This window comes from Anabas testudineus, chromosome 19 (assembly GCF_900324465.2).
Source record: "Anabas testudineus chromosome 19, fAnaTes1.2, whole genome shotgun sequence".
NCBI lineage: Eukaryota > Metazoa > Chordata > Actinopteri > Anabantiformes > Anabantidae > Anabas > Anabas testudineus.
In genome coordinates this window covers 14,877,920-14,892,534 of record NC_046628.1, presented here as the reverse complement: position 1 = coordinate 14,892,534, position 14,615 = coordinate 14,877,920, and the positions used below count along the sequence as shown (strand labels likewise).

The 14,615-nt window shown below is 42.6% G+C and overlaps 3 protein-coding genes across 4 annotated transcripts; all 3 read left to right on the top strand.

The window, feature by feature from the left end:
* The first annotated feature begins 165 nt into the window (after positions 1 to 165).
* dydc2 (DPY30 domain containing 2) lies at positions 166 to 3,321 on the top strand. Of its 2 annotated transcripts, XR_003298305.1 has the most exons (8): positions 166 to 220; positions 498 to 651; positions 1,025 to 1,147; positions 1,495 to 1,656; positions 1,895 to 2,126; positions 2,281 to 2,418; positions 2,714 to 2,797; positions 2,904 to 2,934. XR_003298305.1 is itself a non-coding variant. In XM_026351670.1 (6 exons), exons 2-6 carry the CDS (start codon positions 505 to 507, stop codon positions 3,217 to 3,219), a joined length of 540 nt encoding a protein of 179 aa, XP_026207455.1. In that variant the 5' UTR covers positions 166 to 220; positions 498 to 504; the 3' UTR covers positions 3,220 to 3,321. The 2 variants fall into 2 exon arrangements, 1 of the variants encoding a protein (XP_026207455.1); XM_026351670.1 differs by lacking the exons at positions 1,495 to 1,656; positions 1,895 to 2,126; positions 2,281 to 2,418 and adding an exon at positions 3,190 to 3,321 and having other exon boundaries at positions 2,904 to 3,059.
* Positions 3,322 to 3,840: 519 nt separating this feature from the next.
* LOC113156382 (peroxiredoxin-like 2A) lies at positions 3,841 to 5,256 on the top strand. Its single transcript, XM_026351493.1, has 5 exons — positions 3,841 to 4,182; positions 4,288 to 4,379; positions 4,551 to 4,691; positions 4,855 to 5,019; positions 5,112 to 5,256. The coding sequence occupies exons 1-5, from the start codon at positions 4,038 to 4,040 to the stop codon at positions 5,220 to 5,222; spliced, it is 654 nt and encodes a 217-aa protein (XP_026207278.1). The 5' UTR covers positions 3,841 to 4,037; the 3' UTR covers positions 5,223 to 5,256.
* A 2,534-nt stretch (positions 5,257 to 7,790) lies between these two features.
* Positions 7,791 to 14,561, top strand: LOC113156651 (PDZ domain-containing protein 7; the record flags this gene model as incomplete). Its single annotated transcript, XM_026351891.1, has 16 exons — positions 7,791 to 7,887; positions 8,365 to 8,502; positions 8,597 to 8,771; positions 8,857 to 9,033; positions 9,195 to 9,342; positions 10,161 to 10,221; positions 10,359 to 10,536; positions 10,706 to 10,932; positions 11,018 to 11,182; positions 11,495 to 11,613; positions 11,710 to 11,801; positions 12,106 to 12,197; positions 12,624 to 12,695; positions 12,954 to 13,556; positions 13,646 to 13,746; positions 13,875 to 14,561. Coding segments are annotated over 16 exons (2,589 nt in total), but the record flags the coding sequence as incomplete, so codon positions are not given.
* Between the last annotated feature and the right edge of the window lie 54 nt (positions 14,562 to 14,615).

Here is a 14,615-nt window from a genome sequence, read left to right as displayed (position 1 = left end):
TTTAATTTTCTTATTTTAAGTTGCATTCATTACTACGCTTCTAATTATGTGTGACATTAAAGTTTATAATTCATATTGTGACGGTGATGATTATTATTAGTTTTATTATTAATAGTAGTAATTACTAATTGTAGTAGGAACCAGTTTCAGTAGGTTGAGGGGAGCATTACTGCGGTGACACCGTTGCCATGGAGACACATCCGGACGCTCAGCGGTAGAGGTTTGTTTTGTTAATGTTCTCACGCTTCTTTCTATTATAACTCTATTGTTTTACAATTTTAGCTTGTGTTAGAAATAAAGAGGAACGTTTTTATTCTGTACCTTAACATTATAGTTAAAAAGTGAATAAAAAATTAATTCAAATGACGCTGATTGACACCGTTTTTAAAGTTGACTTGACGTTAACCTAGCTTAAGTCAGCTACTTTTTAATACTAGCTAGTCATGTGTTTACAATTTACAGCCGTAACTGAAGCTGTTTTTGAACTATTTGTGCAGAACAAACATGGACTCTGAGTATATAAAAAGACATCTGGGAAAATGTTTGGCAGAGGGACTCGCTGAACTGGCCGAGCAGCGCCCTGTGAACCCCATCCTGTATCTGGCCCACTGGCTTTACAAGTACAACGCAAATGCTGAATATGAGACTGAGGTGAGCTGCTCTTTAGTTTGATGGTCTATAGGGGGAAGTGTTTCCTTCACTACTACAATTTCAAGGCCATAATCTGCAGCAAAGGATGACACAGACTTAGTTTAAGCTCCTCAGGCATTATAAAGCTATAAAGCCTTTAAGAGCTGTGAGAGTAACAACACAGTCGCCTTTTATCTTTGGCTCGATTCAGAATCCCCTCATAGCCCTGCACGGCTGCATAATGTTAAAGATCAGAAGTTCTTTTTGTTATTTATTACTTAAAAAAAAATGTAAGTCCTTAAGGTGCTGAAATGCAGCAGAAAGTCGCGTAAAATTGTTTCACGTTTCTGAATTGCAGTGCAAATTATTGTTGTAAATCTTTGCTTTGTTCCAGAGAAAGGCTAGTTTGGCAATCCTGGAGCAAGAGCAGGCAAAAGCCAGAGAGGAGGCATTGCACCAGGAGAAACTGAGGGCGGAGGAACGAAAGTTCAGTGAGGCCTTGGAAGAATCTAAAAAAGTATGTTCAGAAATTATGTTAAATGCAACTAAACACGTTTTTATAATTAATCGTATAAAACTTTCTTCTAATGCAGCTTTTGTTTTGCTGGAGGGATTGATATGGTTGCTTTTATTTCTTTATGGTATCTGCTATCATTAGTCCTTATATTGGTACAATTAAATTCTAAGGTGATTTCCCCTGTTTTGAGAGGTTAATTTAAGGAAAGACAAGAGCATCAGATAAAGAGAGAGGAGAGAAAAGATCAGAAAATCAACACTGTTCTTTACTTTTACACATTGTGTTTTAAACACTTGACATTTTGAGCAAAATCCTTCAAGAGCATATCAACATCAACACATCAACAGCTCTCAGAGAAGCAGCCTAGAGTATCTGATGAACCCAGGCCAGCCGCAAAAGGCGCTGCTGAGGACAACCAACCTGGGACAGAAGAGAAACCAAAAAGCCCTGATCCGAAAAACCAGCAGGACACAGATGTTCACCGAACTGAAGTTGACGCTGAACCGGAGGTGATAAAACGTAGATCTCAAATGAGTGAGCTTCTTGTGGTGGTGGTGGTGGTGGTGCCCCCCTCAAAATTCTTCCTAAATTTGTTATCTTAGGTTTGGATTTTAGATCCGATCTTACGTAGGTATTGTTGGTGGTGGGGCAGGTTTCTATTTTCACTCTGACACGCCTGCACTTGATGGCGTGCAAACAATCAAATGACTGACTTTAAATTGTATAAGGACGTGGTATGTCTGCCAGGTGGTTACAGAGAATCTGACCAGTGAAGAGTCACCTGAGGGACATCCTGTGGAGGACGTCAAAGAGGAGACAGAACAGCCTGTTGAAAAAAATGAAGTGGAGCTGATGAGTGATCAAACTGAAGAGAAAACGGAGGTGGAGCCGAGTTCCAATCCGTCAGAGGAGAAAACCGGAAGATGAGACCTGCACCAATCAAGAGGTGGACAGAGGAGTTGACCAAAATGAGAACAAGGTGACACTTTTTGTGTCCTGCTATGTATATCTAACTATTAATCTGATTAAAAGAACAGAATGAGTGAAAGCAGATGTGTTTGACCCGCTTACGTCTCACTGTGACACTAAAGTAGAGTACAGTCACATCATTCTGTCTCACAACTACTCTGCAGGTGGTTGATCAAGCTGACACTACTGAAGCAGAACCAGGCTCGACACTTGACAGCCAAGACGCCGACGACTTAAAAACAGACAGAACTCCAGTGTTACATGACAAACAAAGCCCCCGTTCCCTTGACCCTGGAGAGAAGGTGATGCTGACGAAACATGTTACTGTTTGTGCTGTTGATTTCATCATCTACCCAGCAGGAAGATTTAGGTCGGGCTTGTAATCACATTTAAGATGCATAGTATGTAGGATAAAGGATAAGGAAAGATTGAGGAGTGGTTATGAAGATCATTGAAGACGAGACAGAAAGAACAAGGCCTCAGATGTCCAGGTTAATAAAATACCAACAAAGTTCAGGCTGACACAGGCAGAAAGACAGGATCATTTCTGTTTTTCATAATCTAATCTACTAATTTTCCATGTTGCCGTTTCACCAGAACATTGATGACGACGGAATTGGTCAGAGTGATGGTCCCAAACCAGAGCAAACAAGTTCTTCTCCCGTGCAGAACCGAGAGAAGGTTTAGTCTACTTACTGAATATTTACATAAATGTGCCCTTGCAGCAGTCAGACAGGACGCACATACTTAATGCTTAACCTGAACTATTGTGGCCACCTCATCTCAGGAGGCAGACAGGCAACAGACAAGTGAGACCGCTGATAGCCCGGCTCCACCTGAGAGTGACGTAATAACAGAGGAGACGGTGTCAACTGAGAGGCCAGTGACTCCACATGGGGAAAATGAAAAGTCTCTTTATGAGCAGGAAGAGTCAAAGGAGAAGGTAGAGGATGTTGGCAACAAGTGAAAATGAAAAAAATAGTTTATTGATCTGTTTCAAACGGGGTCTGGGCTCAGACTACATACTCTTTATTAGTGAATCATTTGTGACTAAGCTGTGCGTTTCTCTTCAGGAAGAAGAAAGAGAAGCAGACCACACATGATGACTGATGATTCATCATGCACTGATCCATCTTTTACAGAACGTAGTGGACGTATAGCTTGGTGCACATGCAGTATACAGGACAAATAAACATTCCTCACCAATCATATGTGATTTAGTTCATTTATTTCAGTATTCTCTTACCTAAACAGGGGGACGTTACATTCATGTGTCCACACCACACTTCATAAAACTGACATTTAAGTTGAAGTGATACAGAGGAACGTTTCCTCTTCCTGCAGATTAATTTAACTTTATGTAACTGTATGTAGCTCATATTTCAGTGCACTTTGGACTGTTTGAGTCTGACTGATGGCTGTAAAGTGGGTTTTAGTAGATGAATCTGAATTGTCGGTCACTTATTTCTAACAACTCTCACACAGTAAACATCAATTATTTTTATTCAGCTCTAATGAAATCCGTTGTGTTTTGTAAAAGTTTTATTGTGTAATCTCACCACCGTGTCTGATACTTTGGCCGAATGACGGTGCAAGTTTCAGTGTCTTCAGTGACCTTTGAACTGGAGGAGGAGGAGGAGGAGGAGGAGGGCGCTGCTCCATGTCTGTTCTGTATTTACATTTAATTTTCACTATCGTCTGCGGGATGACGACGTCACCAGTCGATCACAGCTGCGTCTAATCAGCTCGTTTGATGAACGTCTCCTTCGGCTGGGGGGGGGGCTGATAGAGAAACACTGGGAGGGTCAAGTGTGTCCGGATCTTAAAGGCGCTTCCAGACGCGGTGCGTCGTCGCTCTCGGGCTGAACGACTGCGAAGACAGGATGAACCAAATGTGAACGGACAGAGACGAGGAATCGTGATGGGACTCCTCACCAGCGCCGTGGGCACCGTCGTGGGCCTCGTTTCGGGTTTCATGAACTTTTTCACAGATATCTTTCTGACACCCCCGCTGAAAGCCACTCTCAAACATTTGGAGGAGACTGAACTCCAAACGCTGTCAGGAGGTAAATCAGGAACCGTCTCCGTCTCATTTTATCCACTACTTGGATTTAAAGAGCTTTTATTTAGTTGATCAGCTGTTTTACCTTCTGGTCTCGTTTTTCACTCAGAAACAAGGACTCTGAAAGCCAAGTCTCTGTGGGATGAGTCTGGAGCTGTCATCATGGCAGTTCGGAGGCCTGGATGATTTTTGTGCAGAGAGGTAATAATTCACAGTATTTATGGGTCTGCATGTGAAATCTAACCCGTAAGAACAAATCATTATGAACAGAAAAATAAAAATAGCCAAACATTTGTGCACAAGTAACAAACATAACTGAACTCCATCACTTTTTGTTTATTCTATGTTCTATTCTGTGTTGTTTGGCTGCAGGAGGCTGCAGAGCTGTCCTCTCTGAAACCCCAGCTGGACGAGCTCGGGGTCCCTCTGTATGCTGTTGTCAAGGAGGACATCGGCACCGAGGTCCAGAACTTCAGACCATTCTTCAAGGGAGAGATTTTCTTGGATGAAAAGGTGAACCTCAGTGTCCTGTTGCTTTTTTTTTTTTTTTTTTTAATTAAGACTGAACACTCAAACCAGATTCAGTCAGTTGTTCTCCATCACTTCCTGTAAATACTCATCAGCTTAGCTCTGCACCAGTAATTCAAGAGTTCTGGTTTGTGTGCTGGCATTTCAGAAACGTTTTTATGGACCCCGAGAGCGGAAGATGGGTGTCCTGGCGTTCCTTCGTGTTGGGGTGTGGATGAATGGCCTCAGGGCCTTCAGGAATGGTTTTGTGGGAAACGTTTTAGGCGAGGGCTTCGTCCTCGGTGGGGTGTTCGTCATCGGACGAGGAGATCAGGTGCGTTTAAGTTGACACCACTTGATGCAGCAGTCATGAGTTAAATGCGTTTTTTTTTTTTTTATAACAAGTCTGTTTTTATTCTCTTGCAGGGGATACTTCTGGAGCACAGAGAGATTGAATTTGGTGATAAAGTCAACATTAGGGATGTCCTCCAAGCTGCCAGAAGAATATCAAAGGAACCTCTGTCTGTAGAAAACTAATAATGCTTTGTATAACTCATATAAAAATCATGTTCCAGAGCAGTAAAACCCAGCATCTTTCATAGCAAAGAAAGATTTAAGACATATAAAACGCATGCAGGAGCACAAATGATCATCTTAATGTTGCAAAATGTTTGAAGTGTGTGATAAAGGGATATTTTCAAAGTGCACATTAGACTTGTGATATTAGTGTAGTAGTATCTGGGATGTATTTGTAGGTTTGTCCGAGTACTAAGAGTCTGAGTGTGTTAATGATGGTCTGTCTTTAAACTCAGTAGAGGAAGCAGACTTGATACATAACACTCAGCTTCCTTCGTTACTCTGTGATACTGTTAAATGTGGAACCATGATACTGTGACCTAATTAAACAAGTCTTTGTGCTGCACAGTTCGTCTTTTTTTTTATTAACGGCTTGGATAAGAAATGTTGATTTCTGAAGAAACATGGTCTGAATTCCACTGGGCGAAGGAATGACGGACTGAAGTGAACCAACATCAGCAAATATGGTCAGTCTGGTATGAGAACTTTCACCCCATCCACACAAAACAGTACTTAGTTGGACTGTTGTAAAACAGTGGGTGGGGACAGAAGTACAGTTTGGGCCACATTTGGTTTTGTATTTCGTGTCAACAAACGCCAGCCTCGTGCTTGTTAATGTGGAAACTGACCTATGTTGGCTGTTAAAAATAATAAATCCATTCATGATCACTGCTGTAACTGATAAAAACAATTTTTGAAACTGAGTCATTACACTTCTCGCGTCTCAAATCTCCACTAAAGCAGCTCTGAGTCTACTGAAAACTGGATTTGTGCAGCTAGTAAAAGTTAATCTGCTGTACTTTCTTGACTCTCTTACTTCCTGAAGAGGGAGATTCTTACCAACACTGACCTGTTCTTAATAGAAGTCACCTCCAGCCTCTGTTGCATCTGTCTGTTACAGTACAGTACTGAAATACTCCTGTGTGTTTCTAAGTGGAGCCAGTTTTGCTTTGCTTTACAATATAACCAGAGACATCGCTTTGGGTGGAACGTTTATCCTGTTGCATGCCAGGCTTTATCAGAGGCCCAGACAATGCTGGAATACATCCAATGCTTCACTATAAAACATGAGAAAACAGAAAACATATCGTGTGTTAGACTTTAAATGTCTGTTTATCTCTCTTTAAGAGGCTGCAGAGCTGTCATCTAAAGCCAAACTGGGAAATCTTAGTGGATTCCAAGGTACAAGTTCCTGTCTTCTCTCACTTTTCTTTATGTCCAACTATAACAAAGCTTTTAAACTGCAGGATGTTTAGAAATACAAATAAGTAATTTCATTACTTTGTTAGTTGATCGACATATGAATCGTCCAATCAAATACACTCATTAAGATCTAACAAGCCAATCAGATTGGTCTGAGGGCGGGGCCTTGTCATCAGGAGAAGCGGCCCAGGTGCGTTGAGTCACTTTGCACAACATGGACTCAGGTAGGCTAACGAGCTAAATTACACAATATATGATGAAGATGAAAGATGGAAGAAACCGCTTTTAGTGTCGCCATGTTATTTACGCTCTCCTCACAGAATTGGTTGTTTGGAAGAGTTAATTTTCAACACAGGAGCAAGTGTCTGCGGTGTCGGCTTGAAGCGTAAAATGTGTGGTGAGTACACGGTTAGGTTTCTGTTGGGGTACAAAGAAGTGCAGGTAGTAAAATAAAATAATTAAAAGCTTGTTTACATTTTGTTTGTCTAAACTTGTTGGCGCTTCTTAGCGGAGTTGTCCAAGGTGCTGAAGCGCCGTGACGCGGCTGGGGAAACCCCCAGGTGACGCCATTAGGGCGCAGTTACCACACGTATAGTTCAGTGACATGCAGCCATGTGACATCCTGACTCTAAATGGGTCATGAGCTCAGTGAACCTGCTGAATCCCGTGTGTGACCTCACAGTAAAATGCAGGGTAATTGTTGATTGGTGTGGTGTAATGTGAGTAGCTGTGGAAGTATTCAGATCGTTGATATATGTAAATGTACAAACTTCTGTTTGTCCTCATACTCAGACAGGTGAGAGAGATGCAACATGGGCAGGAATGGACCAACGTGTGACTCCAGGAAGCCAAACAATCAGCTGTCATGCTGCAAAGCTGCCTGCGTCTGTGAGTCGGATTAGAGACTGTCGCCATTTCACTCCACCTGCAAGCTCTTTTAAAATACCACGTTACAGTACATGTGTTTAAAATACTGTTTCTCCACATGTGATCATCACATACACTAGTTATCCGCCTATTAGGTACACCTAGGTAGAATCGGCACAGAACTATACAAAGATGTTTATCATTCCTCCACAATGACCCTACAGCTCTACTGTTAGACTGTTATATTAGTCTGTATTTGTCTCAGCGGGTTGTACTTAAAATGAGTGTAGATTCAACAGTATTCCTTCCTTCTGCTATATGCTGCAACAGACTGCTTCACCCAGAGCTGAGCCCCCGGTGGAGTCTGTTTGAAAGGGGACCCCGGCAGCCTCCATGGCTCAATCGTCAGACCTGTCCCGCAGGGAAAAGGCCCCCGGGACTCAAGGGTTACACACGGCTACTCGCAACCTCTTACGGAAGAAGGAGCAGCGCCGGCGTGGAACCCGATCCTGCTCGCCCATGGGCCGGGTCATCCTCATCAACTCTCCCGTGGACGGTAAGGAGGAGCAGTGCTGGCTGCTGGGAGGGTGCATATTACAACCTATTATAGACAGCACAGTGTTGCTCTTTGAAATGTAGGACGGGGTTATATTTGGTAAATGAGATGCAGCAAAGTGATCTAAGAACATCTACACATGCACATCATCTGTATTATGATAAAATGTCATTGTGCTTTGCACCATAATGAAAACAATTAATATAGCAGCATTGTTAACATAACCCATAAAGATGAGTAATAATTGCTCTCAGCTCTTATGTTCTCTCTGAAGTCATATATAAACAATCTGTGTGTTGCCTGTGAGCCCAAACCCAGGGGGAAAGTATGCAAATCACTTGTTGAGCCGTGGCTGTGAGCACATGCTGTTGTAGGGAGCGACTACTAAATATTACAAATTGACAGTCCTCATAATTACTGTGCAAGAATTTCCACTATGATTAGTGACTTAAGGGATTTATATTATTTATTTGTTAGGTGGAGATGACAGTGAGGACCTCCATACGATCACAGTGGATAAGAGTATGGATGGAAAGCTCGGCTTCAGCGTGCGTGGAGGCTCAGAACATGGACTCGGCATCTTTGTCAGTAAGGTGGAGGACAACAGTACAGCAGGTAAAATTAATTAATCTGAATATGGAAATAAGGTGAAGTTTGTTTGTTTCCTACCATGTTGTGTATATTTCTGTTTTTCTGTGTGTGTTTACAGAAGAGGCAGGTCTGCTTGTAGGTGATAAACTGGTGGAGGTGAATGGCATCAGTCTGGAGAGCATCACCATGAGCAGCGCTGTGAAGGTCCTGACGGGGAACAACAGGCTGAGGATGGTGGTGAGACGTGTTGGCAAGGTCCCTGGTATCCGCTACTCTAAGGAGAAGACGACCTGGTGATGAACTATTTAGCTTATCATAAAAATATTGGATTCTGAATGATTCTGAGTTAATTTGTACGGTGTCCTGTTTAATTTTCAGGGTGGACTTGATACACAGGCGGATGGTGGTGGAGGAGAGTGGACGGACACCTTCGGAGACCAGCTCAGGCAGTGCCCTCCAAAGGATCGTCCACCTTTACACCACTTCAGACGACTACTGCCTGGGCTTTAACATTCGTGGGGGGAAAGAGTTTGGTTTGGGCATCTATGTCTCAAAGTAGGTTCCCTCTGCTGTAGAAAGTTAGCTGCGTGTTAACGAGGGTTAGATCTCTCTGCTCTGCTTCCAACCCTCGAAGTCCGTCACATACTAATTAAAATAAATAACAAACCTCCCTGAATTGAAAAGTGACAGAAATCTTCACTGTCTCGTTGTATCAGACTGGATCCTGGTGGACTGGCTGAGCAGAATGGAATAAAGATGGGGGACCAGATCCTGGCTGCCAATGGAGTAAGCTTTGAGGATATCAGCCACAGTAATGCTGTGGAGGTGCTGAAGAGCCATACACATGTCATGCTCACCATCAAGGTGAGAGTGATGATGCACAACCTCCATGTTATTTCCAACTGAGCACATTATGGATTCACAGCAAACAATATGAAAGATGTATTTTCTTTCTATAGCTTGTGCATAAAAGATATTTCTGTGCATTACAACACATATGTTTTTGCTGCTGTAACAGTGGAGTCAATGAGTCTGAATATGTAAAGTAGCCTCAGCTAAATGTGGGGATGTTTAGTGCAGAAGAGGCTGTATCATGTTCCACAATGACTCTTGTTATTAGAAAGCATGGAGGATCTTTCATTAGTGCCTCCTGGCTTGTGTTAACCTTCTGTTTACCTTTTCTTTAAAAAAAAAAAAAAGATCTTAAATATGAAAACTAAACACATGCTACACAAGTGGCGTCACTAGACATAAATAGAATATAGTGGTGGCAGTTTGTGTGGCAAGAACGACAGCTGGCATGCAGTTGTAATATTCCTCGCTCACTTTACGTGTTGGGAGCTTGGGTTTCTCACCGTGAAAAATAGCCAGACCATGTGCATTATTCACCAGGCAGCCGGGATCAGGTGCTTATCAAAGCATAGAGCCTGTGTTATGTGTAAGTTTTATCTTATCACTGTGCTCTCTGGAAGCTGAAACGTACCTAAGTTAGAAAACAGCATTGCAGATACCAAAGGTTACTAGAAAGTCAAGAAAGAAAATGTTTATCTCTAAGGAGGAGGAAGTGTATGATTTATTTTTGAGTGTGTCTAGGGTTACTCTTGATCAAAAATAGTGATCCCATAAAAGTTTCAAGGTCTCTACTGTATCTCATTTGCATATCTGTGGCCATATCTTCACAGGAAGCAGGACGATACCCTGCTTATAAGGAGATGGTGGCGGAATACAGGTGGCTCAACAAGTGTATGTCTCTGGTTTTGTTCCTAGTGTGTCAACACCATTGTTTCATTATGGTGACGGCTGCAATCCTGTGGTTTGTGCAGATACATTTGTGAGTCTGTATAATCTTAAAGTTCAAATGATGTGTTTTTTTTCTTCAGTGGCTAATGGCACTCAGCAGTCTTCCTCCCAGGGTTCAGAATCCAACTCTTCAGCTTCCTCCCTGTCGTCTGGGACTCCAGTCAGCTCTCTCAGCGGCCTTTCTCAGGTCATGTTCCCTCCAAGCTTGCCATTTGACTCAGACATGGTGGACGTCTGCATCTCAACTGAGGACCAGAGGTCGGGGTCCTCGTGTTTATTTTAATTTCCTACAAATACATTTATCAAAGTACCAGAAAGACCTGAATAAAATGATTCACCATTTCACTTCTACTTATTAATGCTTTAAAAACAATTTAATGTTTACACAGATTTGGTCAAACATGATTATGGTAGTTTTTACACCCAGGTCTGAGTACGAGCGAACTGAAACTGCCATCCAGACGGATGGTACTTCTCAGAGGATGAGTGCAGACACCACCCGCAGTTTGGGACCAATCACGCTGCTGAAAGACACAGTGATTCGTGGAGAGGAGGATAAAGGGAGGAAAGAGTCGCCAAAGACCGCGGTGCTGCTGGCTCTCAGCAGACCGAGCCGACCGATCAGCAGATCACAAAGCCAGGTCACTGTGGCAGGTAAGTGAAAGTGGATCGGTGTATTTAAAATGTAATTTAAAAACATGGAATGATTGAACCAACTCGTGTTGTTCTGCAATCATAGAAATCAAGCAGAAGAAAGAGAAGAAGCAGAAAGTGAAGAACCCAGAGCAGAAGAGCACCCTGCAGCGTTCAAAGACCTTTGTCAACTTGCTGTTCAAGGGAGGACGCAAGAGAGACGCCTCTAGAGGGCGCTCCAAGTCGCCGAGCAGAGATAAGACCGGCAAAGGTAGCTGGGTTTTTGTGTAGTTCTACACTGAGATGCAAACGATACGCATTTTGGATTTACCAAGTTCTCTGGGTAAATGACGACTACACTTTTTCTTCTTTATATATAATAAATGGGCCAGCGTGCTCACATTCATGAACTTTGTTACAGAAAGACATAATGTATGGCACTTTTCTACACTGCATATCCTCTATCCATCTGTCTAAGCCTGGAAATAATCAAGAAGTTCAGGGACAAAAGAAGTCCTATCTGAGCAAATATTTAAGATGCACTATTTGTGGTGTTGACCACGTTACCTCCTTTCTACAAAAGGTGCACTAGCGGGACAACAGCAGATGCCAAATGCAGAGCTGCTTGGAGTGGTGGAGGACATGGCCCGCAGACTGCTGTCGGAGGAGGAGGTGGCTGCCGTGATGAAGACTTGCCGACGGGTAGGGAGTGTTGTTCACAGCTGTAGACAGCAGTGGTGGAGGTAGTAATCAGATCTTTTACTTGATATAAATTGCTGATTATGTTGGTGCTTGCAGTACGTAGCCGAGAGGTCAGTGGAGAACTTGATACGCCACCTGCTGACTGTGCTGGACAGCCCTGAAAAGCTGCTGCTGCTGAGAGAAGTCCGGTAATAAGTATAAAATTAATTATGTGGCTTTCATTAAGTGGATATTGCAGCTAAATATACACGGATATATTTCCATCATGACGAGTTTCTTTGCTTAAATAGAATAAATATTAATAAACTCTGTCACAAATGACCCACATGTAACCCCAGCCCAAGAAACAGTGGTTCTACAAACACTGCCAGAAGGGGATTAAGGGGTTTTCAGGATTATCATCACAAATCCAAATCCACAATAAAACACTTTGGAATTGTTTTGTAATCAAACACTGTGACTCAGCATTTTGTTCTCACTGTCTTTTGCCAGAATGCTGCTTCCTCCTTCTGACCTGAGTGTATTCAATAACATGGTGACACCTATTGAAGCTGAAGCCTACGACATCCTCAAGTATCGTTCAAGTGCGTATGGAGCCTGTTGAATTTGTTGCAGTAGCTTTTTCTGGAGTTTTATGTAACTCATACATCATCATAATCACTATTTTACAAATGGAGTGAAACTAAGGTTGTTTATGTAGTAGCAGGATGTGAAAGTGTGCTGAAATGTTGTGATGTTTCCCTGCACAAGGTTACACCATGAAAAAATATGTTTGTAAATTAAAAGCATCAGGTAAGTTATACTTATAAATATCAGATATGAAACACATAAAACATTGTGGTCACAGATGAAGCCAGTGATGTTTTTACGTTTTATTTGCCTTTTGATTGCTGCAAAGTATGAACTGGTATGCTGATTGCACATCGTGCTTTGAGACTCACTGAACTCTCTAAATAGTCATTATGCTGCTCAGGTCTGTGAAACTTTATTCTTATTCTGCTCATCTTTAGTTCGGACTCCTCCTCTTCGCTCTCCTGCATCTGGTCGAGCTCCCAAACGGCGCCTCATTACTCCCATTCCAGGTTTGTACCGTTTATTTTCCTGTTGCTGTTTTTAAAAAGAAACCTCTCGGAGTCTAGTTACTACAAGTTAAATTGTAGGAGGCTTCAAATCTCAGCTTTGTGCTTTGACTTGATTTTTTTTATTTTGACCAGGGTATTTTAATTTTTATAATGCACAACTTTTCATCTACTTTGCTGCTAGTCTGTAATGAAGTGTTTCACACCACCGTCTTAGGTAAAGGTAAATTAAACCAGACAAAACATGCACTCTCTCACCAGATTACAGGGGAGGCTTTGAACTTCACAGTGCTGAGGAGGTGGAGAAGGAGAGCCACCTACTGGAGGAGCTGGAGAAGCTCAGCCTGTCTGGGCCTCGGGGGTCCAGGGAAAAGCCCCACACCTCCAGGTCCTTCACCCCGCTGCTGGACATACCAGTGGACAGATATGACCTAGAGTCCAGAGAGCTAAGACTCCCCTCTGCCAACCTCATGCTCCCCAACTGGCTGCTTGCCCACAGCAGTGAATCCCGGCCTCCTCTCCGAACAGACATCGGCACGATCCGCTCGGTCCACTTTGACGAGGTTTCGCTGCACTCGACTTCAGACAAGGCTGGTACAGAAAGAGGGAGATCCCGGTTTAGAAACGACCACTCTAAAAGCAGGAAGGAAAAAAGCGAAGAAAGGAGTAAAGAAAGTGTGTTCACACTGCAGAGCGCTGCTCGCAGGACTCGTCCCCTGTTGTCACAGGTGTTCGATCAGCAAGCGGGGAGCGAACAGGTGAACGGCCACCAGGCGTCTTCTGAAAATGGACTCGATAGATCTGACCGTGACGAGGAGTATGAGCTCAAAACTGTCAGCATCTCCAAGACCAAACAGTCGCTAGGTAAATGACTGTAAATGTGCTTCATCACATCTGATTTAAAGAAGGAAATATAAAACATTCTCCCACTCCTGTTTTTTAACTTGCTGCAGGCATCAGTATTTCTGGTGGGATGGAGTCGAAGATTCAACCGGTGGTGAAGATTGAGAAGATCTTTCCTGGAGGAGCTGCCTCCACCTGTGATGTTCTCAAGGTAACATGTCTGTCACTCATCAGGGTTTGTGCAGGATTCAAGTTAAACCTAACATACTGTAATATTCAGGGTGCACTTCTAATTTGTGACTCTAAGTGACAGAACATTCCCTCTCCTTCTCTCCTCAGGCTGGATTTGAGTTGGTGTCTGTGGACGGAGTATCTCTGCAAGGAGTTACACACCAGCATGCTGTTGACATAATCAGGAAAGCCTTCAGCAATAAGGCCAAAGACCCCATGGTGTTTGTGGTCAAAGTCCCCAAAAACATTTGAGGAAGACTGAGACACACTTTATGAACTTTGTGGCAGTGTCTGGGATTTAACAGACTGGGAAGCTTGAACACAGGTATGTCTTGTGGACTCTGTTAGTACTTCACAAATTAAGACTTTATGCAAAATCAAAATCATCACAAAAATATTTAAAGTGAACACAGACATTTGTAGAAAGTCTGAAATCAGCCTGATGCCTTTAAATATTTCAGTTGATAACATCACCGGAGCCGATGCCGGTTGGGGATATTATTTTTTTTTTTTATATTTTATGTATACAACTTAAAGAAATAATTATGAACCAACGTCGTTGCTCTTAAGTTTTTAAATGTGACCTTGGTGCCTTTAAAAACCCTGTGGACTGAACGATACCATGTTGGCTTGAAATGAAATGACTGACCTGCAGAGGGCAGTCATAACCTGTAGCAGCAGCACACATAAAACTTAAAATCTATGTTAACGAGACCAATATTGTAGAATACATTGTTCAGGATGCCACTGGAGAAGTTATAAGTCAGATTCAGATGTTATTTCATGTCCTGGAAGTTGAATTCATTCTTATTTCTGTGACCCTCGCTACGAGACATTATCGCATTGGGT

Bases quoted from the DNA above. Each gene is read 5' to 3' on its own strand.
- dydc2 (XM_026351670.1), top strand. From the start codon at position 505: ATGGACTCTGAGTATATAAAAAGACATCTGGGAAAATGTTTGGCAGAG. The intron at 1,148-2,713 runs GTATGTTCAGAA...CCGTTTCACCAG, and splicing joins CCTTGGAAGAATCTAAAAAA to AACATTGATGACGACGGAAT. The intron at 2,798-2,903 runs GTTTAGTCTACT...ACCTCATCTCAG, and splicing joins CCGTGCAGAACCGAGAGAAG to GAGGCAGACAGGCAACAGAC.